At 49.9% G+C, this 21,669-nt stretch overlaps 1 protein-coding gene across 17 annotated transcripts in view; it reads right to left on the bottom strand.

Annotated features, from left to right (window-relative positions):
* LOC111837306 (rap guanine nucleotide exchange factor 2) overlaps positions 1 to 21,669 on the bottom strand; it is an 82,509-nt gene that overhangs the window by 48,435 nt on the left and 12,405 nt on the right. For all 17 annotated transcript variants that reach the window (XM_023799211.2, XM_023799213.2, XM_023799218.2 and 14 more), the window contains exons 2-4: positions 9,448 to 9,518; positions 8,698 to 8,754; positions 1,864 to 1,947 (exon numbers count right to left, since the gene is read on the bottom strand). In XM_023799211.2, the coding sequence (XP_023654979.2) occupies positions 1,864 to 1,947; positions 8,698 to 8,754; positions 9,448 to 9,518 (212 nt within the window). The remainder of the gene's footprint in view (positions 1 to 1,863; positions 1,948 to 8,697; positions 8,755 to 9,447; positions 9,519 to 21,669) is intronic.

The following is a 21,669-nucleotide window of genomic DNA, read 5'->3' as shown; positions in this document are numbered from 1 at the left end:
AAAAAAAAAAAAGCCAAACCCGCCCCCCACCCCCCATACAGACAGATCAAAAGTCAACCAGATTAGTACCGATCACAGACCTTCATCTTGATATTTTAGACAAAAAGTCAAAAAGTCATTTGTCTCACAGGGAAATTCCCACAGTTTTGACATGAAGGTGATACCCCCATTAAAAGAACAAAGAAATGAATACATTGTTCCCACAAGACACACACACCAAGGTCATGGTCACACCACAGCTACAACAAAGAACATTCTGCCAACGATGACACCTGTCCATTTCTCAGAGTTTTACTACTTTGCGTTTAAGAGGATTATTCCAACACAGAAAACAGACCAGTGACGTCGACTGTGGCACAAGGAATCAAATGAATAAGTCACTACAATTATACGTTAATCATAAAGATCTAGGCCACATATTCTGCAGCCTCATACAAGACCGATCAGCTGCTACAAGTTATAGAAATTGAATGATTTAGTTACTCTGTAAATGTATTATAACCATTGATTAATTACCATATAAACATATTTACAACCATTGATTTAGCCACTCTATAAACTTATAACCTTCTGAATTTAATTAGTAAAACACAATCTTCATACTTAGGCAAACGTTGTTCCTGCAGCTCAACAAGTAAAGAGTCACTCAAACAACGCGAAGGGGGTTTGAAACTCCGCGAGCACAAATATCATCTAATCTCTCCTCTACCGTAAACTGCATCGGATAATTTGATAAATGGAAACAAGTTAAATCACTACCATTAAGAATGTATGATTGAATATTTAAAAACTGCAGCTTCTTTCAACGGTTTTTCATCAGGAAGGGGGCAGGGTGGGGCTGTCATCAGTGATATTGGTTTCTGGAAGGAACTAGCTGCATTCCAAAGAAAAGCAGAAACACAGACATGCGGCGAGGGAGGGTGGCTAGCGGGAGACGCCACAGACAATGCAGGAAACGTGAAACTTGCACTAAAATCCTCCATAAAACGAAAAAAGGCTGAATTATCGACTACGATACGAGAGCTCATCTCAGCCGGTCCCCCAGATTTCACCCACGTTTAATTGATTAGTGGCGAATTAGACTGGAGGCCCAATCAAGCTTCAGTCGACTTAAATTTTATGCGGTTTTCCTTGACAGACGTTTAAGGTTAAGGGCTGAAATACCTCCAGTTTTATATACCAGGCGTGTTTGCAAGTCAAAACTCCATATAAAACAGAACACCCCCCCCCATGCAAGCGTGATAATCCCGACTCTGCATTATCACATAAACCGAACGACAGAATGTTCCGGAATCGACTGTGCGCAAATACAGGATTTATTGACCGTGTAAAACGGATCTGGATTCCCATTTCCCGGCCGTAACCGAAGTGTGCAGAACATGAGATGTCGGCTGCTCCCGTGTAGGTGCAGGATGCAGATGTGCGTGGTCTTCAAACTCTCCGCGAGCACTAACAGCGTAACGGCCCTCCAAGCAGGCTTTTAACCCGCGAACGAGCTGGCGGACGCGATTACCGTAGCGCCCAGCACCTTGGCAACCGTCTCCGCCCCCCCCACACTGTACCCGGGGCTATACCGGGAATGTTGCAGGCCGTCTCCCGGCTAGGTTTAATGACACGCATTATGCAGATTCGTGTTTAATAAACCGTAGCGCCGTTTGCATTCCTGCATAATGTTGGCATCGCATCTGAGGGACCACATGTGGTCTTCAGGAAGAGAAGATCATCCAGATTCAGCCACAGCGGGAACGTAGGGAGTTTCGGCGAGATGGGGGAGTTTAAGCGAAATCGGAGATTAAGCGCCAACGTCACCCTGCAGAGATCGGGGCGTCCCGGCGAGGTCAAAGGAGAAACTTTCGGACGTACCTGCTTCTCGGCAAGAACATGGACTCCTTGATGAACACGGAGCCAGACAGGAGGATGTACCAGCAGGTGCCAATGTCATCGGGACTGGAAAAAAAAAAAGAAGGGGGTTATGAGAAACACCAAAGCACCAGACGGGCCCAGGATGCCATTACCATAAAGCACGGCGCGCGCAGGAAATAGCACGCACACGCGCAGACACACACACCTGCTGTGAAGAAACAGACACGCACACTTCACGGTTCACCAGGGTTGACGATAAACTGACAATAACGTGCCGGGTGGGGGGGGGGGGGGGGGCTTTGTCATTCTCCACACAAGTCTGAAAAACACCCAGGGGTCATCCGCAAGCAGTCGCAGGGAATGCGACAAAAGGGACAGAAAGGTCGAGTTTCCGTCCGAAGCGGCGTGGGATGCAGAGACCCTAATAAGGGACAGGATCCCAGATCCGGGGCCCCTGGAAGGGCATGACCTCTCACCCGGATAGCACGCCGGTGACTCGGCTGACAGCTAACAAATCCCACACCGATTAAGCAACTTCCTTTTGGACAGTGACATCACATCCTGGATATAAAAGACCCCAGTCCCAAAGGTGACTGATTAACAATTAACATCAGACAGTTGGCTCCAAGTGGGACACCGAAACAAGGGCATGGGACACAGGGACAGGAGAGTCCTGGAGTAATGGAGACGTGGTTTAACAAAACCAATCTTAAATACAGACTATGTCACAGGTAAAGTGAATCAATGAGCCCAACAGCTGATACATCCTCCTGCCCCTGTTAAATTTATCACTTATACATTTTTCACTTTCCCTACTGAGAATAGTAATGAACTGTATTGCACTGGTGCTACAGTATGCAGTGCATATAGTAAATGTGTCACCTTTCAGATCTCTATTTATACTTTGATCAACTGCTTTATGTACAGTTAAAAGGATCATACTACTTGTATCTGCACACCAACATTCCAGTAAATAACTGTATTCCTTACATTGACTTATGTGCTAGTCATAGTACTTTTATACAGCATCATACTACGTTTAATGTGTATAAGTATGTTCTGAACTTACCGAATACCTATTCCAGACCTACTTTGGCCTACTGCTTTATTCCATCCCATTTACTATTGGTCAGGTCATGAAATCCCTAAATTTCGTAGCCGCCAATAGAAAATCGAGGATGTAAGAACAGTTACGGCCTGTATATGTAAATTCCTGCCTTCATAATCCCGGGTCAGAAATAAGGTCAGAGCAGCACAACGTTTAAATGAAGAGGCACAAGCTCTCATTTCAGTGTCAGCTGGCGGGGGAGGGGGGGGGGGGGGGGGAGTAGGGGGTGATCTGCGTATTTTTAGAGGAAAACCCTTTGCAAACATTCGAGATTGTGCCGCTTCACGGGCTACGCCGCCGAGGATTAAACCATGTGTGGTGTGTGTGGGGCTGGCAATTGCTAAAAGAAAGTGTGACTGTCGGCCCCCTGTGTTTACAGCATCGGATGCCCGTCGATAGCAGACAGCATTGAAATGAAAAAGAAGGAACATCGTTTCCCACAAGGACTCTGAGTTAAAAGCCTCCTTTTCACACCGAAATACCAAAATTTGCCTACCTGGCCCCTGGGTGGAATCCAAAGGCCCTGTAACCTTACAGAAAGCCCCCCCCCCCCCCCCCCCCACCCACGTCCCGCTGCTATACTAAGGAGCTGACTCAAGCGCCCCACCTACACGGGACTGGCTGCTGCTGTCTTAGCTCCCGGCCATGCCCCCCCCCCCCCACCCCAGCGGCGACAGAGCCCGGCATGTGTGAAATATTCATCGGCCAGCCACCGCAGTGGGGAGGGGGCCACGTTCAGCACACTCCAGGGGCTAAACTGGGTCAGCCTGCGGGCCGCAGCCTTTAGAAAATGTCTCTCGACAGCGTGCGGCATTCGGCGACGCCGCGCGGAAGTGACCCGACGTGCAAATCTCATTTCTGCTAAACGAACTTACAGCAGAATCATGAAGCTGGACGAAAATCACCAAAGGGGAGCTTCAACACCTCCCACTGTGACTTCAGCAGTGTGATGGCTTCCATGCTGTGACTTAATATCCACCAATACATAATATTCAAACCACAGATGGCCGGCTCCTCGTCTGAGGTTATTCCTCTCGTAATTTGCGTCAGCAGCACGTAGCAGTGATCATCTGCCTCTGTAAATGTCACCGACTCATCAGGACCTGCTTCCTCACCTACGTGCAGTTTGAGACACGTGTGATGGCAACAGTCACACACAGAAAGACATTATGTTGGATTCTATATGGGACTGGGCTTCACTGCAGTAAAGGAGGGACTAGAGTAAATATCCAGCTGGGGACTGGGCTTCACTGCAGTAAAGGAGGGACTAGAGTAAATATCCAGCTGGGGACTGGGCTTCACTGCAGTAAAGGAGGGACTAGAGTAAATATCCAGCTGGGGACTGGGCTTCACTGCAGTAAAGGAGGGACTAGAGTAAATATCCAGCTGGGGACTGGGCTTCACTGCAGTAAAGGAGGGACTAGAGTAAATATCCAGCTGGGGACTGGGCTTCACTGCAGAAACGAAGGACTAGAGTAAATATCCAGCTGGGGACTGGGCTTCACTGCAGTAAAGGAGGGACTAGAGTAAATATCCAGCTGGGGACTGGGCTTCACTGCAGTAAAGGAGGGACTAGAGTAAATATCCAGCTGGGGACTGGGCTTCACTGCAGAAACGAAGGACTAGAGTAAATATCCAGCTGGGGACTGGGCTTCACTGCAGTAAAGGAGGGACTAGAGTAAATATCCAGCTGGAGACTGGGCTTCACTGCAGTAAAGGAGGGACTAGAGTAAATATCCAGCTGGGGACTGGGCTTCACTGCAGTAAAGGAGGGACTAGAGTAAATATCCAGCTGGGGACTGGGCTTCACTGCAGTAAAGGAGGGACTAGAGTAAATATCCAGCTGGGGACTGGGCTTCACTGCAGTAAAGGAGGGACTAGAGTAAATATCCAGCTGGGGACTGGGCTTCACTGCAGTAAAGGAGGGACTAGAGTAAATATCCTGCTGGGGACTGGGCTTCACTGCAGTAAAGGAGGGACTAGAGTAAATATCCAGCTGGGGACTGGGCTTCACTGCAGTAAAGGAGGGACTAGAGTAAATATCCAGCTGGGGACTGGGCTTCACTGCAGTAAAGGAGGGACTAGAGTAAATATCCAGCTGGGGACTGGGCTTCACTGCAGTAAAGGAGGGACTAGAGTAAATATCCAGCTGGGGACTGGGCTTCACTGCAGTAAAGGAGGGACTAGAGTAAATATCCAGCTGGGGACTGGGCTTCACTGCAGTAAAGGAGGGACTAGAGTAAATATCCAGCTGGGGACTGGGCTTCACTGCAGTAAAGGAGGGACTAGAGTAAATATCCAGCTGGGGACTGGGCTTCACTGCAGTAAAGGAGGGACTAGAGTAAATATCCAGCTGGGGACTGGGCTTCACTGCAGTAAAGGAGGGACTAGAGTAAATATCCAGCTGGGGACTGGGCTTCACTGCAGTAAAGGAGGGACTAGAGTAAATATCCAGCTGGGGACTGGGCTTCACTGCAGTAAAGGAGGGACTAGAGTAAATATCCAGCTGGGGACTGGGCTTCACTGCAGTAAAGGAGGGACTAGAGTAAATATCCAGCTGGGGACTGGGCTTCACTGCAGTAAAGGAGGGACTAGAGTAAATATCCAGCTGGGGACTGGGCTTCACTGCAGTAAAGGAGGGACTAGAGTAAATATCCAGCTGGGGACTGGGCTTCACTGCAGTAAAGGAGGGACTAGAGTAAATATCCAGCTGGGGACTGGGCTTCACTGCAGTAAAGGAGGGACTAGAGTAAATATCCAGCTGGAGACTGGGCTTCACTGCAGAAACGAAGGACTAGAGTAAATATCCAGCTGGAGACTGGGCTTCACTGCAGAAACAAAGGACAAGAGTAAATATCCAACTGGAGACTGGGCTTCACTGCAGAAACGAAGGACTAGAGTAAATATCCAACTGGGGACTGGGCTTCACTGCAGAAACGAAGGACTAGAATAAATATCCAGCTGGAGACTGGGCTTCACTGCAGAAACGAAGGACTAGAGTAAATATCCAGCTGGAGACTGGGGTTCACCACAGTAAAGGTGGGACTAGAGTAAATACCCAGTTGGGGACTGGGCTTCACTGCAGAAATGAAGGACTAGAGTAAATATCCAGCTGGGGACTGGGCTTCACCTAGGTAAAAAAGGGACTAGAGTAAATATCCAGCTGGGGATTAAGCTTATATACAGTGAGGATGGAATCATGGGACAAAAAGGCACTGGCCATCAGTACATTTGTGGGGGGGGGGGGTACTTTACTGCAGTAAGAAAGGAAGTGGGACATCAGGCAGAGATGGCCCGGCACTCCAGAATTCTGGACACACGCCTGGCCGGGTCTGGCGCCCCACCCCCAACCACAGTCTGACCAGCAAAACACCAGACCGGCCCCGCCTCCTCCTGTTCCCCATTGGCAAATGTGTGACCAATAACCTTTAAAAAGCAGGCAAGAAAAAGGGGCTGTCGCCGAGAGCTTTGGGTTGTGTGACGGCCCTTACCTCGGCAGGGGAAAAGGCCATCGGCACGGTGACAGTGACAGGAGGACGGGGAGTGGCTGCAGAGCAGAAGGACGAACCATCCCAAATCTCTGAACTAGAAATCCCCACTGCAATACACCTGATTTATATGCTGAAAGTGGACTAACAAATGAATCGCCACCTTTTCTCACTGGTGGTGGTGCGATCAGACAGGGACCTTCTCAAGATTAGAAAGAAAGAAAGAAAGGATGGATGGATGAACAGACAGAAAGGGAAGAAAAAGAAAGAAAGGATGGATGAACGGACAGAAAGGGAAGAAAAAGAAAGAAAGAAAGAAAGAAAGGATGGATGAACGGACGGAAAGGGAAGAAAAAGAAAGAAAGAAAGAAAGGATGGATGGATGAACGGACGGAAAGGGAAGAAAAAGAAAGAAAGGATGGATGAACGAACAGAAAGGGAAGAAAGAAAGAAAGAAAGAAAGAAAGAAAGAAAGACTTTGGTGATGAGCTTTGTACTCATATTCATAGTGAAGCAAATGCTAATTTAAGATAGAATGTGGGGATTGACTCTTGGCCTTCACCATCTTGAAGGACAGATTTGATGTGTGCAGTCAGACTGCTCTGTTCCTCCAAAACGAGAGCACTCTGAAACCCTTAGATCAGCAGGCTGTAGTAAAAGTGTGCATTTGTAGCCACACACACATCAGATTCATTTAAAGGTACCAGTTAAATGCCCACCCTGATTGGGCAAACACCATCACAGCCAAACGAATGGTGTCCTCAAAGCAAAGACATTTTTGTTACATTTTTTAGGAACCATGAACTGCTTGACATGGGTGTGTCATTGTGGGTACTACAGACAGAGGGCGCTGTACATCAGTCACAGCCACATGCATTAAGGACACAGGGCCAGAGAGGGGGGCTCTACACACTACAGACAGGTCTCCCCAGGTCATAGAGGGGCTTTACACACTACTGACAGGTCTCCCCAGGTTACAGAGGGGCTCTACACACTACAGACAGGTCTCCCCAGGTCATAGAGGGGCTCTACACACTACAGACAGGTCTTCCCAGGTCATAGAGGGGCTCTACGCACTACTGACAGGTCTCCCCAGGTCATAGAGGGGCTCTACACACTACAGACAGGTCTCCCCAGGTCATAGAGGGGCTCTACACACTACAGACAGGTCTCCCCAGGTCATAGAGGGGCTCTACACACTACAGACAGGTCTCCCCAGGTCATAGAGGGGCTCTACACACTACAGACAGGTCTCCCCAGGTTACAGAGGGGCTCTACACACTACAGACGGGTCTCCCTAGGTTATAGAGGACTACATGTATTTTTAGTGCTCTGTCATGCAAATGGTCTCCTAGCATAACCTTTCTTACTGCTTTACTTTTTTTGAAATCATATATAAGCAAACCGAAAAGCGAAGCAGGATGTTTTTCTTTAGCTGCTAGGGGGTGGGGAGGCTGGGTAATCTATGCTTGAATGCTCAGAAACCCTGCGACAGACAGAAAGGATGTCGGCCGTTTCCCAGAGCGATTAACCCGACCTGACGTGCCATTGTTACATTTTATTTTATTATTCCTAAAACTATGTGCTAGTGCCTCTTCGACTGCGCCTCCCCAATCCCCTCAGAGCTGACGTGTGTTTGGGAGAGGGGGTGAGAGGGAGAGAACTTTCTGGCAAGAGTGTTAATTGGTCCAGTGAGGTAGCTGGCCACTGCAAACGCAAAGAGGAAAAGTTTGGGAGATTTAAGAGTCACTGCATTGGGGAGAACAACAACTGGGGGGTTCAGATTGTCTGGGGGCGGCAGGAATTTCCAAAAGGTGTATAATCCTGCATTTAATTCAGCCTGACGAAATCAATGCGTTACGCACCGTCAGCCGCACGACTGTACAAACGGCACGACGCGCTCAAGCTAAACACATCCTCCATGGCCGCGCTTCCAACAAACACGACAGGCTGCCAAGACGTGCAGCCTATTTTATGGAAGATGCACATATTTTAGCATTAATGGGAAATGTTATTAATAATCACTCTGGGGGTGATACCAGCATAAAGCTGCGTCGTTACATCAACGTTCAGGAAGACAGGAGCCCGTTTGCGATGTTTGCCATGTTTACTGACATCCAGGGTGGGGAAATGGGTAATGTTTCACACGAAAAAGAGGCCAGGTATCTCAGATGGGCGTATTGGTAATGTTTACCAAAAAAAACAGGTAACCCAGTGAGTTAAACAGGTAATACTTACTAGTATAAAACGGCGTTGGCCTCATGCCTTTCGTACCGCACAGTTTCACACATCATCCTGTGGGGGAAAAAGGGCAGAGGAGTGAGGCGTACTGTTCAGGAGGGAGACTGTAGAGCGAGCCCTGAAGGGGTGGGGCTACTCAGACAGAGCCACACGCCACCTGCTGGCAGAACTGATAATGCACACGCCCCCCGCCTCGCAGGCGAAAGCCGGCTGGCCCAGCGGACCGACCCTCCATGTCTGCTCAGATTAGCTTCCAGAGCTGTGGGGGGGGGGTGTTTTCACACAGATGATCAGCTCCTGTTCCTCAGTCAAGCCCCAAGGGAACTGGGGGGGCTAATATCTCTGCCTATGACAGGCGGTGCACAAAACTGGATAAATGAATCAAAATTTAACACAATGGATACAAAATCCCCCCAAACACACATTGTTAGGGATAAAATGAAACCAGTCAATAACGGCCCAGCGGGTGGGTGGCAGAGAGCTTTACGAGCACACACACCCCCCCCATGTGGCCCCGCCATCCCCAAAGCCCTGGAGGACCCTCCCAGACAGCTCTGCTCTGCAATTGTGAACCCCTTGTGCAAGGCATGCTGGGTAAAACGCTCTGGGGCAAACGGAGCTTAGCGGTATCTTCACCAGAGGCATGTTTAGGCCGAACGGAAATGCTGGTGTTTGAGTGGGAGCTGGAAGCTGGAGGCGGCGGGGGGGGGGGGGGGGGGGGGGGGGATGTGGGGGCGCAGCCCTCACCTTAACTGGTGCTCTCTCAGGTTGGACAGGGCCTCCATTCCGTGCAGGTACGAGTAGACGATCTCCAGGTCCTGCGGGAATAAGAGCGGAGGAGTGAGATCCAGCAGGACGCCTCGGATGTGGTGGGAGGGGTCTTCAGGACGGAAGGGGCTGTGGGGTGCTTTAAAAATCTACATGTGCAGTCCTCACACTGGTGGACAGGGGGCGCCGATGAGCAGGAGCACAGGGATCATTTCCACGCTTCAGTCCAGTGACCCCTGGCCAGTGGCTGCCAAGATTTAAATCAGGGAGAAGACCTCGCGTTCACACGCTGACCTTTAAACACCCAGGGAGGTACCTCCTACCGCTCAATTAAAAACTAGACGAGTAGCAGCAATACAGGACGGGTGGTGGTCTCAGACACTTCCCACTATTTGTGAGAGGGGGGTCCCAAGTTGGAAAAATAACAGGGGTCCGGATGGCACGCCCACCGGGGGGGGGGGGGGGGGCTCGCATCCTGAACCCTCAGCTATGACCCGGATTGGGATTTCCTCACTCAAGGAAAAGAATCATTATAAAGAAAAAGAAAAATCTCAACTGCAATCCAGCTGTAAGAGACACGTGTGAGGAGGCTGCAGTGTGATCTCTCAACCTCCCAATCAGCAAACCAGACAGAATTCAACCTCACATGCAAAAAAAAGGATCGTTTTAGAAATCTGTCTTTATAAAGCAGAATATTTTGCTAGAAAAATACTTAAGCCTCAAGCCTGCATGTTATAAGACTACATTCTGCATTCACTTTTTTTTTTTTACCAGGTAAATTATCTCCTGCCGAGTATTAGGTAGATTTTCTAGCCATTAAAATCATAATGAACCATTAAAGCAGTGTTTCTTAATCTTGTCCTCACAGTCCCCCAGCCTGTCGACATCTTTGCTCCCTCCCAACTCCCGTGGACTATCTGGGGGTCCCCGAGGACCAGGTTTGAGAAACGCTGCATTAAAGGAAAATTAAAATGAAGAGGGTCAGTCTGCCCTCTGCTGGCGACAACTCAGTACTGCGACGCCAGTCCGAATTAACAGTACCCATTAGCATATTTATCAAGTTACATCAAAGTCATCCATCCTTCTTCTAACAGCTTTATCTATGAAGGGGTCTGGGGGGAGGGAAACATTAGCCAATCCTAGGCAGAGTGGCGCACAAAATTAGGCCACACCCCTTATGAGATGTCAATCACATTACACCAATACACTGAAATATATACACACACACACACACACACACACACACACACACACACACACAGTCAAACATTACATGCAGTTTAGAGATGGCAATTAGCCTACATACATGTGTTTGGACTGCAATAGGATGCTGATTTAACAGAGCGCAGAGGTGTGACATCATCCTTATTAGATCACTTTTTTAAAAATGAAGAAAAAGGCTAATGGTCACATAAAACAGGTGTGAAGGGCAGTGAATTAGCATGTTAGCAACCTGCTGCAGCTGACAGAAGACCAGAAATCTCACACACACCCAGCTGGGGCACCATTCTTAAGTTTGTTAACTGTATTTATTCAATTGCAACTGAACACAGAAAATTTCCACAATTATACTGTAATCAGTGATTCGTTACCCACTTAAAAAAATGGCCACAGCGCTACAAAATGTGCCACAGGACCAAATATGAAACATGTTCTATAGATTTATATGTATTTGTAAATTATACACAGACCAGGAACGACTTCACAGGACAGGACAAAACAAAGCCTGGCGTTTCGACAAATACACACAGTAACCACTAGGGGGCAGGGTAGACCAAAGAGATCCAGTACAGGCCTTTGTGCGAGAAGCAGTTGAACAAAACCAGTGTTACATAAAGAGCCCATTTTTCCACAGAGTCTGGGTTATGGAAATATGCACACAGAATATTAACTTTTAAATTTAATATCGTGCCTTTCAATCACGGGAAACAAAAAAAGACCAAATACAAAGGAAATGTAGAGAGATCTGCAGAGCATTATGCAAACATTCTGCAGAGCACCCTCTCGAGCCGAACCGCCGAACGGAGTCGGAGAGCGAAGCAGACATAACGGGCCAGGCTGCACTGGACACTGGAAAGCAGTAAACCTCAGCGACTCTGGCTTTAAAAACTATTTGTAGGCTCTGGAGCGTAAATGCCACTGGGATGCTTTTACGGTAGCCAGGGGAGGGGGAGAGACATCACCTGACACACTCGCGCTACACTCGCTCGTCCTTCAACAAGTCACACCTCTGCAGCCCCGTTAACCTGTGATGGAGGGAAGTGTCCTCTAGAGGGCACCACTGAGAGGAGCCCAGGGCAGGAACAGGTGACGGCGAGGAACACCAGGTGACACATGGCGGAGACAGAAAGGGACACAAAACCAGCTGGCAGGACACAGCACACAACACAACCCCCCCCCAGAACGTGTATGGAAGGCATGTGTAAGGAAATCTCGCTTTTTGGGGAGGGGGGGGGGCGTGAGGAATTTTTAATTAAAAGAAACAACATAGACAGCTAGTATTTAGCAGGCATTTCCTCCTTTCCCAGCGTTCCTCTTGCGCAACCGAGGTCACATGACCCCCATGCTCCTGCGGGAGGACATGCACGCCGGACAAGGCAGCCATTCCAATCATTCCACGCTGACAGGCGGTGGGCTATTCGGATGAGGTCGAATTCCACTCCCCCCCCCCACCCCAGACACAGCGAGCGGACCAGTCGCGTGTGATATGTGACGCAAGGGTGTGTTGATACGCCTTTGCCTGTCACCGTAACACCCTGGCTGGCGGGGCACCTGTCCCGACAGACAGGGACAGAGAGAACGAGGAGAAGAGATAGAGACAGAGGAGAATAGAAGGAATGAGACAGAGAGAGAGAAAGAGAAGAGGGACAGGAAGAGGTTTTGGACTGAGAGCAAGGGGTCTCAATTCTGCTGTGACCTCACTCAAACCATCTACTCACCCCCCCCCCCCCCCCCCCCGGCCAGGAATCCACCTGCCCCCGATTTCCGCATCCGGTCAGATGAGACGCGTTCGCAGAAATGCGTGATTAATGCACGAGGAATGACAGGATTATCAGCAGAGGTGAGCAGAGGAATCCGGCGTCGCTGGCGTGATTTCCCAGGCTGTTTAAAAAAACTGCCCCAACAAAAAAAGCATAACAAAAATGTTAATGAGTGTCACTCATAAACTAAAATAAAACAATATTACCACAATGTACAAATTCCAATAATCTACACACCATACATACACACACACACACACACACACACAAACTGTCTGCCGAGTTGAGTTTAAGGGTCAGGAGAACAGCTGGCTTTACAAACAGACCATAAAGCCAATAGCGGGCACTGTCAGCACAGCCATGCCCTCCAACACCAGCCCTGGGAGGCGTTTCAATCCGTCCAAAACCAACAGCGATTAAAGTCACCGCCCGCAGTCCGCCCTCCGCAGGGGGGGGCGCATTCCGCTAGCCAGTCGACGTCTTCCCACACTTTTGTGGCTGAAAATCCCACACACAGAGTGGGGGAGGGGAACGGCCCGCGATTTCAGGCAGAGACGCGGCCAGCTGAACCGTTAGGTGGGGGCGTGCGGGGGCGCGGTTCCGCATAAAACACGATAATAAAACTGTATTCCTTACCCGCCATAATGGTAGCGCCTGTGCTAAAGCACTAAAAGGTGTGGATTAACTAGGTTAGGACTCTGGGTCGGTGATCAGGAGGTCGCCGGTTCAAATCCCAGGGTTGGCAGAGTCATGTCACTGTTAGGCCCCTGAGCTAGGTCCGTAACCCTCAGGTGGCCCAGAGACTATCTGACCGCGTCAGATAAAAGGAAACGCAGGAGAGGTGTCAAGGAACTGAGAAAGTTCTAGGTTCATAGTGACAGACAATGAATGGATTACCAATAAAGATAACACCTTTTACACTTGTCCATATAGCTCACAGCTAAGTCAGGAGAAGCCACCGAAACCAGAACAACCCCGCCCCCCCCAGTGTGTGAGAAACCTATACAGACGCGGTAGGAAGCCGACGAATTTCTCAGAAGAGCACGTACACACGCAAATCAAAGACACATCACGGTTCTCAGAACATCCTTGACAAAAAGTGCACACTCGTCTCTGAATTTAATGCCCTTGGGTAACTCATTTACCATTTAAAAACGCCTCGTTAGACAGGAACTTAACAGTGAGCAAAAATGTTTAAGTCAACATTCTGCAGATTTGTTAGACGGTAATAATCCATCGCGGTCCAGAACACAGAGCTACAGTTCTGGTCATGGAGTTTCCCGGTCATGTCAGACATTCGCAATCAGAGACGAAAATCTGATCAGAGTCTGCTAGAGTGGGGGCTCAGGATGGGTTTCAGGTTCATGACTGCCACCTACAGGTCTGACGGACATCTGCAGGCAATCAGCCACGGATGCTGACAATCTGACGTCACATCCCAGAAACAGGAACAATTAATCTGGAATGAAAAACATTTAGGGAAACTAAAAACTAATAATGCATGAACCTTCAGGTTTATCTTTTTATGCGGTCAAATAATTCATCTCGGCATTAGTACTTCAACAACACAAAAAAAATAATAAATAAACCCAAATGTGTCATCCCCCTCCTGTGTACAAAATGCATATCAGCAAAAAACCAGAGATAGGTATGGCCAGGATCCTACTGCAGGATGGGTAAAGGGTCTGCCCAGGGTCCTAGTGCAGGAAGGATAAACAGGGTCTGCACAGGGTCCTAGTGCAGGAAGGATAAACAGGGTCTGCACAGGGTCCTAGTGCAGGAAGGATAAACAGGGTCTGCACAGGGTCCTAGTGCAGGAAGGATAAACAGGGTCTGCACAGGGTCCTAGTGCAGGAAGGATAAACAGGGTCTGCACAGGGTCCTAGTGCAGGAAGGATAAACAGGGTCTGCACAGGGTCCTAGTGTAGGAAGGATAAACAGGGTCTGCCCAGGGTCCTAGTGCAGGAAGGATAAACAGGGTCTGCACAGGGTCCTAGTGCAGGAAGGATAAACAGGGTCTGCACAGGGTCCTAGTGCAGGAAGGATAAACAGGGTCTGCACAGGGTCCTAGTGCAGGAAGGATAAACAGGGTCTGCACAGGGTCCTAGTGCAGGAAGGATAAACAGGGTCTGCACAGGGTCCTAGTGTAGGAAGGATAAACAGGGTCTGCCCAGGGTCCTAGTGTAGGAAGGATAAACAGGGTCTGCCCAGGGTCCTAGTGCAGGAAGGATAAACAGGGTCTGCACAGGGTCCTAGTGCAGGAAGGATAAACAGGGTCTGCCCAGGGTCCTAGTGCAGGAAGGATAAACAGGGTCTGCACAGGGTCCTAGTGCAGGAAGGATAAACAGGGTCTGCACAGGGTCCTAGTGCAGGAAGGATAAACAGGGTCTGCACAGGGTCCTAGTGTAGGAAGGATAAACAGGGTCTGCACAGGGTCCTAGTGCAGGAAGGATAAACAGGGTCTGCACAGGGTCCTAGTGCAGGAAGGATAAACAGGGTCTGCCCAGGGTCCTAGTGTAGGAAGGATAAACAGGGTCTGCCCAGGGTCCTAGTGCAGGAAGGATAAACAGGGTCTGCACAGGGTCCTAGTGCAGGAAGGATAAACAGGGTCTGCCCAGGGTCCTAATGCAGGAAGGATAAACAGGGTCTGCACAGGGTCCTAGTGCAGGAAGGATAAACAGGGTCTGCACAGGGTCCTAGTGCAGGAAGGATAAACAGGGTCTGCACAGGGTCCTAGTGCAGGAAGGATAAACAGGGTCTGCACAGGGTCCTAGTGCAGGAAGGATAAACAGGGTCTGGACAGGGTCCTAATGCAGGGTCCAGCACTGCTGACACAGCCTGCCCCCCCCACCAAGGCCCAGTCACTTCATTCCTCTGGATACAAAAAGCAGGACCAAGGTCAAGGCGTAGACTGTGGCCTGGGGTCGATCAATGGGTCTGTCAGAGACCCCACAGGGAACAGGCAGGGGGTGGGGGAGTGATATTTTTAGAAGGTATCAGATTAAAAATCAATAGGGGCTTTGGAATTAATCAAGGCAGAGTAAGAGTACAGCAGGCGATCGGCAGGTGAAGGGTTCCATGAAAAGCAAAGTCCTCACGCGCATCTATTTGCACGAGAAATTCATTTGCACGACACGGCACAAGCGGGTCGGCGTGGGGGGAGGGGCTTTGCACTAACCACTGTTTTGCTAAAAATAACGGCGTGACATCGAGTTCTGTGTGAAATGTGAAATGCTGCATTTAGACCAAAACCAAGAAAGCCTTGAGGACCACAGCGGGGTCGTGTTATCTTAGCTGCATTAGCGTCGAGTCAGCGATGCCAGGCAGCCGCTGCACTTCCTCCATCGCAGCGTCAGGCCAGAGGCGACATGGCGTAAATTATTCAGCAGCCAGAAGCTCGCCGAGAACGAAACCACGAATGCCACTGCCGGCGAAAACAATTACGGTATGTTTAAGGAGGGGAAAATCAGATTAAATATGCAAACAGAACGTCAGCTCAAGAAAGGAAAAAGTTTGCTTTACGCAACAGCAAACCACCCAGGCTTCACCTATAATAAAACGGGGCACAGCAGGTCTCTTCCAGAGCGCTGTACATTGCACGATGACTCAAAGGTGAAATAAGCGTGTTATATTTGCATGAACAAATCAAGTTCCTTTTCAAGAAACAAGAGGATACAATCTGCTATTTGCCTATAATCCCAATGGGAAAAGTGGGTCACAGACACACACACACAGACACACACCGTTCCTGGTCGAAGGAAAAGCCCAGACCGGCTCCTATTGTCCATCACCATCGAACGGTAATTGGAAAGTCTGGCAGACGAGCAGCGGGAATAAGGACCCCCTTCTCTACCTCTTCAACAAAAGATCACGTGAGCAAGTGCCTGATTATTTTGAATTATACGCTACAGCCACACAGAAAAGACCCCCCCCCCCTTACAAAAACCCTACCCAGGGTGAATTTCATGAAACCCACATTAAAAGAAGAGGAGGGTGACCAATCACGTGCTGGCTCACATGGATATCTAGCTCAGGGAATCATGGAGGTCATGGAAAGGTGTCTGCTTCGGTCTCTTCCAGCCCGGAACGCTGGACTTGACAGAGGTGGAACATTTCCTTCTTCCCGGAACAGCTGAGCTTCACGCCCCTCCCTCCCTGGCACCGGCTCCCCGAGTGGCATCGCATGCAGAGCCGCTGCCCCGTCCTGCCCGGACCCAACGGTTCGAGGAGGTGATCATAAGAGGCCGGCCTAGTGTGGGAGCCCCACGGGCCTGGCGACCGGGTGGGGGGGCTCAAAAAAGGGCCGGAATGCGACTCACAATGAGCCCTTTTGTCTGACTCGGTGGGGGGGGGGCTGCACGGTGCCTCTCCACACAATCCAGCAGGGAACCCATCCCACATCCCACAAAGGCTATGCTGCCCTCCCCTCCGCCGTGCCTACCAGCTTTCCCTGGGGGGGAGCTAAGGAGAGTGCAGACATTTTTCAGAGGCTGCTCCCTCCTCGGGGGGGGATACAGCATCACTGGTACAGGGGGGGGGAGAGAAAAAAAAAAAAAAAAAACCTGACAGACCAGCAGAAAATTGTCACATGGATGTGGGAGGCCGACGAGGAAAAAGCGATACTGGGATTAAACAAAGACCCTGAATACAAATAAAACAGCTTTGAGCCAATCAGACAACACGACCAGTCCACATGATTAAGATCAAATTATTAGCCTATGCTTATTTCGAATGCTAATGCTAAAGTGAGAATCTAACTGATCCAAATCGGAAACCCCCCCAGGGTGCAGGGCCTAATATGGCAGGGCAGCAGTCTGTCACAGGGTGCAAATGTGCTGCTATTTAATCACCATGGTGACAAGGGGACCCCCCCAAGCCTCTGTGTGGTAGCTAAGAGAGACCTCCTCAGCCGGGTCGTTCCTCACACCTTAGAAACACTCAGTCTGATTAGCATAAGCCTGACAGTTGATGGGTTTCTCAAACTCAACTGAACTCGAAGTCAAAAAACGATCAGGGATATGAACTTCTCCGAAAGGCGTCTGGCGTCTTCAAGTGACCCAAACCAGCAGGTGGAGGCAGGTTTCCAGCTGGTACCCGGTACCAGGAGAGATAAAAAGCACTCGGCTTCAAAATGCTTCATGTAGCTGTGGGGAAACTCACAGCTGAGGCGACCCCAGAGCGGACCGAAGCCGATAAGATGTTCCGCGGCTTGGCGCGGCTCACGGGAATCCTAACGGACCGGCGATTTCCATGCTAGCTCTCTCTTTAAATAGATAAGCAAATAGATAGATAATCCTAGAGTGATTCGATGTCAGAGCTCCTTCAGGTTCCGCTTCACCGTTTCCTGTCGTTCTGAATATGGTAATGAATTTTGGCTTCCAGCTGCCGGCGTTATCGCCTGGCAACAGGCAAGCGATGCCACCACGTCCTGCCGGTAAGCGTGAGACTGCGGGAGCTGCACCAGACACGTCGTGTACGGTAGGGTGCGCATGTGTGTTTGTGGGGCTACCAGGATGTTGCACGTATCTCCACCTGCCAAAGCACAGGATTAGTGTAACTGGGGGTATTGGACATGCGACTAACTGCAGATCTCATAAGGGGGACCTTTTAGTTTAGGTGGTAAACTCTGCACTTCCAGTTCCTTTCCATAAGCCAATCAGGTGTACTCCACGACCAGGTCCCTCCCCCACACATTCAGGCTCCTCCTCTTCACCATCACCCCCCCCACCACCACCTCAACAACCAGGCCCCTCCCCTTCCACAATAAAGCATCTACTCCCCATAATCCACAAGGTCTTCCCCATAACCAGGCATCTCCCCTACATAACCATGTGCCTCCCTTCCATAACTGGGCAGCTCCCCCCTACATCCCCCTAATTCCCCTTCATAGCTCCCCCCCCCACACATGTGCCACCCCCGTTCCACTCTCAGCAGCCCAGATTCCCTCTCGCCAAGTGAGGGACAGCTGGAGGGTGACCGGCACTCCGGAATAAAACCTTCAACATGTCGGCCTGGAAATTATTACTCCTCGCTTTTTCCGTGAGCCGGTCTTCGGAAAGGCCTTTGAAGCAAGAGATGAATATCATAATCCAGATATGGAGGGAAAAATGCAAGAAGAAAACAGGATGTCCGCCAGTGGAAACGTCAAAATATTAAGCGAGGTGCTTCTCTTTTGACTGTCGCTACATGAAAAAGATTTGCAAAAAAAATTAAAAATAAAAGCGCATGGAAATCTCATCAACACCTTTCAATAACCTGCCTACGATCCTCAGCCTACATTTGCTGTCAGCTTGCAACATGGGCATTGGGGGTGGGTGGGTGGGGGGGGTGGGATGGTTTGGGTACCATTGCCGACAGATACGCATCCGCCGATCAGCCGGCGCGGTCCGTCGGCTCAGCAGAAACACCGCTGACACGGGGGGATGCTATTTACGGCACGCCAGTACCGGGATGAAGAAGCGGGCTTGTTTCGCAGAGTGGCGCTGCGGAATTGTGTAACTCTGGAACATTCTCACATTTAACTTCTTTAAAAGTAGGTCACCGCTTTCACGTCGGTTGGCATAATTTTTGGGTTTTTTTTTTTTTTGTTTGTTTTTTCCTCCCAAAACTTGGTTCTCGCAAATCTTTCATAACGAAACTCAGAACAAAACCAGCGAAAAATCGGGAAAATGCAGAGGACTCGAGATCGACGGCTCACGCAATGCCGGACGGCAGGACGTACCTCGCACGCTAATTTCGCCGTCAACGGCCGAGGGAGGAGGAAGCCGTAATTCTTTTGGTCACGGGCGAAACCCCAAAATCGGGAAGGAGGAAGTGATTTCTACACTTTCTACCCTTGTATCGCCACATATTAGTTTCGCCAATTTGTCAGGGCACAGATGTTCCGGGGGAGGGGGGCTCTTACAGTAAAACAGAAACAGAACATTGCCTCCGGTTCAGGTCTTCTTGTCTAGCTGCCATGACCTACAGGGGGAAGTGGACCAGGCTAAATGGGCAGCCATCTATACCTAATCGTGGGAAGACATAATCCAGAAAGTTCCATCAGGTCCCAAATGAAGGTAGGGTTTATAAAATGATGACAAAGCTGACCAATCCACTGCTCTCCACCGAGCTATTGGCCGCTTGCATATTTCCGTAAATAAAACCTGTCACTCAGCAATCACATGGTTTAATCCCCAGGCAAGCTGGTTTTTTTTTGGGGTTTTCTGCCTCATCATGCTCCATCACGGGGCCCAAGTGCTGAGGCAGCTTCAGCGAACAACATCCACCCCCCCACCCCCCCCCCCACGCTCAGGGCGGAAGGCGAGAGGTCACCCCTGTGACATGAAGAGCGAAGCCTGGGGGTTTGTCTGTGTGACACGACCGAGGGCTGGTGGGAGAAAGAGCAGGTGACATAAATCCCCCAGTGTGACCCCCCATGGCCACCACATTCTTGTTTAAAATGCCTCGGTCAGAGTGCAGGCGCAAAGCCAAGAAGATAAAGGTGGTGATGGAGAAGCCGAACGCGCCAGCTGACCTGCACCACCTCCCCCAGCTAAGGCGCCGTTCCCTCGGATGACGGTTTGCAATGTTACACATCACCACATGGGATGTGGCACATTTTTTTATTGGACTTTATTATTTGTAACCCCCAGAAGACAATCCACAAATACGTACCAAAATCCACAAATACGTATTTTTAAATTTGTGTTGTGTAAAACAATATCCACAAAAATACAGACTGATTTGTACACGTGACGCATCTTTTGCACATTTGTGGGTCTTGCCCTGCCAGCTTGTGGACAGTTACATTTGTGACCCCCCCCCTTTTTTGGCCCCCAGAGTTTAACGCTTAAAGCACAGTTAACTGGACATGTCTATATCGTTCAGGTTTGCACTTATCAGTCCGCTATTTCTACCGCTTGTACTTCAAACAACCACAGTACGGTTATTATTGGTAACGCAAAACCATTCTGAGGGAACTCAAAACCATTTCAAAAAATATTTTCCCAACCCGACCTCTTAGGGGCTCTGTATAGCGCAGCTGATCTGTAGAAAAAAAAGAAAAGAAAAAAAAAGAGAACCATAAATATATCACTATCCACAAATATGTATCCACAGAAACACAGAGCGATTCGTACAGCTGAAATGGGTTCTGCGCATTTGGTACATATATATATCTGTGAGTGTGTGACTGTGTGTGTGTGTGTGTGTATCGTATCAGGATAAGACATTGTGGTCATGTCTCACACCCCTACTAATGGGTTGTTTCCTTGGTGCTGTACCCTTCCTAAGTTAAGAGCTCATTCCCTTTGGGGGGGGGGGGGTCACAGTGCAAGGTCAGCCTACATGCAGTGCCCCTGGAACTGGGGGTTAAGAGCTTTATTATCGGGCACAATACCACATGATCATCCTGTCGAGTTTGGGACTTGAACTGGCAACCTTTCGATCGCAGCCCAGTGAGCCTCACACTGCTATACATGCAAATGAAATTACCCTTAAACTTACATCAGACATGTGAAAACCACAACAAAAAGGAAGAGTGCATCATGTTTGAAAAACAAACCCGACGATTCCTCAGAAGGTCATTAGGCCGTATCACCCAGATCGCCGGCATTCACGGGAACCGGAAGGGCACGTGTGCGCCGTGCGGGAAACGTGAACCCGATCGGCACGGCGACGTTCCACGGAGAAGGGGAATTCCTGGGGATGCGTTTCTCGTGGCATTCCAGTCCGCAGCCGCCGTGAACCCGACCGGCATGGGGGCGGAGCCCAGATTCGCACATTTGGGAAGAGGAAACGCACAGGCTCGCTCTCCGGGTGATTCGGGGACAGGCCCGCGGCTCGCTCGCCAGAAGCGCCCCCTGCAGGGGGAGCGGGTGACCTACGGCCGTCGCCATTAGCGACCACGCTCAGTCACGCAGGGGCCTGGGGGAGTGCATTCCAGCCTCACCCCGCTATCTCAAGGACATCTTGTTTCTTCTACATGCTCCTGGTCGACTCCACCCATCTCCAAGGCCATCTCAGCTGGTGTTTCCACAGTGTACAAAAAGCTACCCAAAGGAAATGCCAGGGGTTGGTTGAATGCCAGCAGCGGGGGCAGGGGGGGGCACAAATTGCGGGAACCGTTCTCAGCACATCGGCACACCGCCTCCACCCCCCCCTCCCCTCTTCCCCAACTCACAGACCTGACTCACTTCATTACCCACATTCTGAACCGGACCCTCAGCCCACCCCCCAC

Source organism: Paramormyrops kingsleyae, chromosome 25, assembly GCF_048594095.1.
Source record: "Paramormyrops kingsleyae isolate MSU_618 chromosome 25, PKINGS_0.4, whole genome shotgun sequence".
NCBI classification, from domain to species: Eukaryota; Metazoa; Chordata; class Actinopteri; order Osteoglossiformes; family Mormyridae; genus Paramormyrops; species Paramormyrops kingsleyae.
This window is presented reverse-complemented; position numbering and strand designations above follow the sequence as displayed.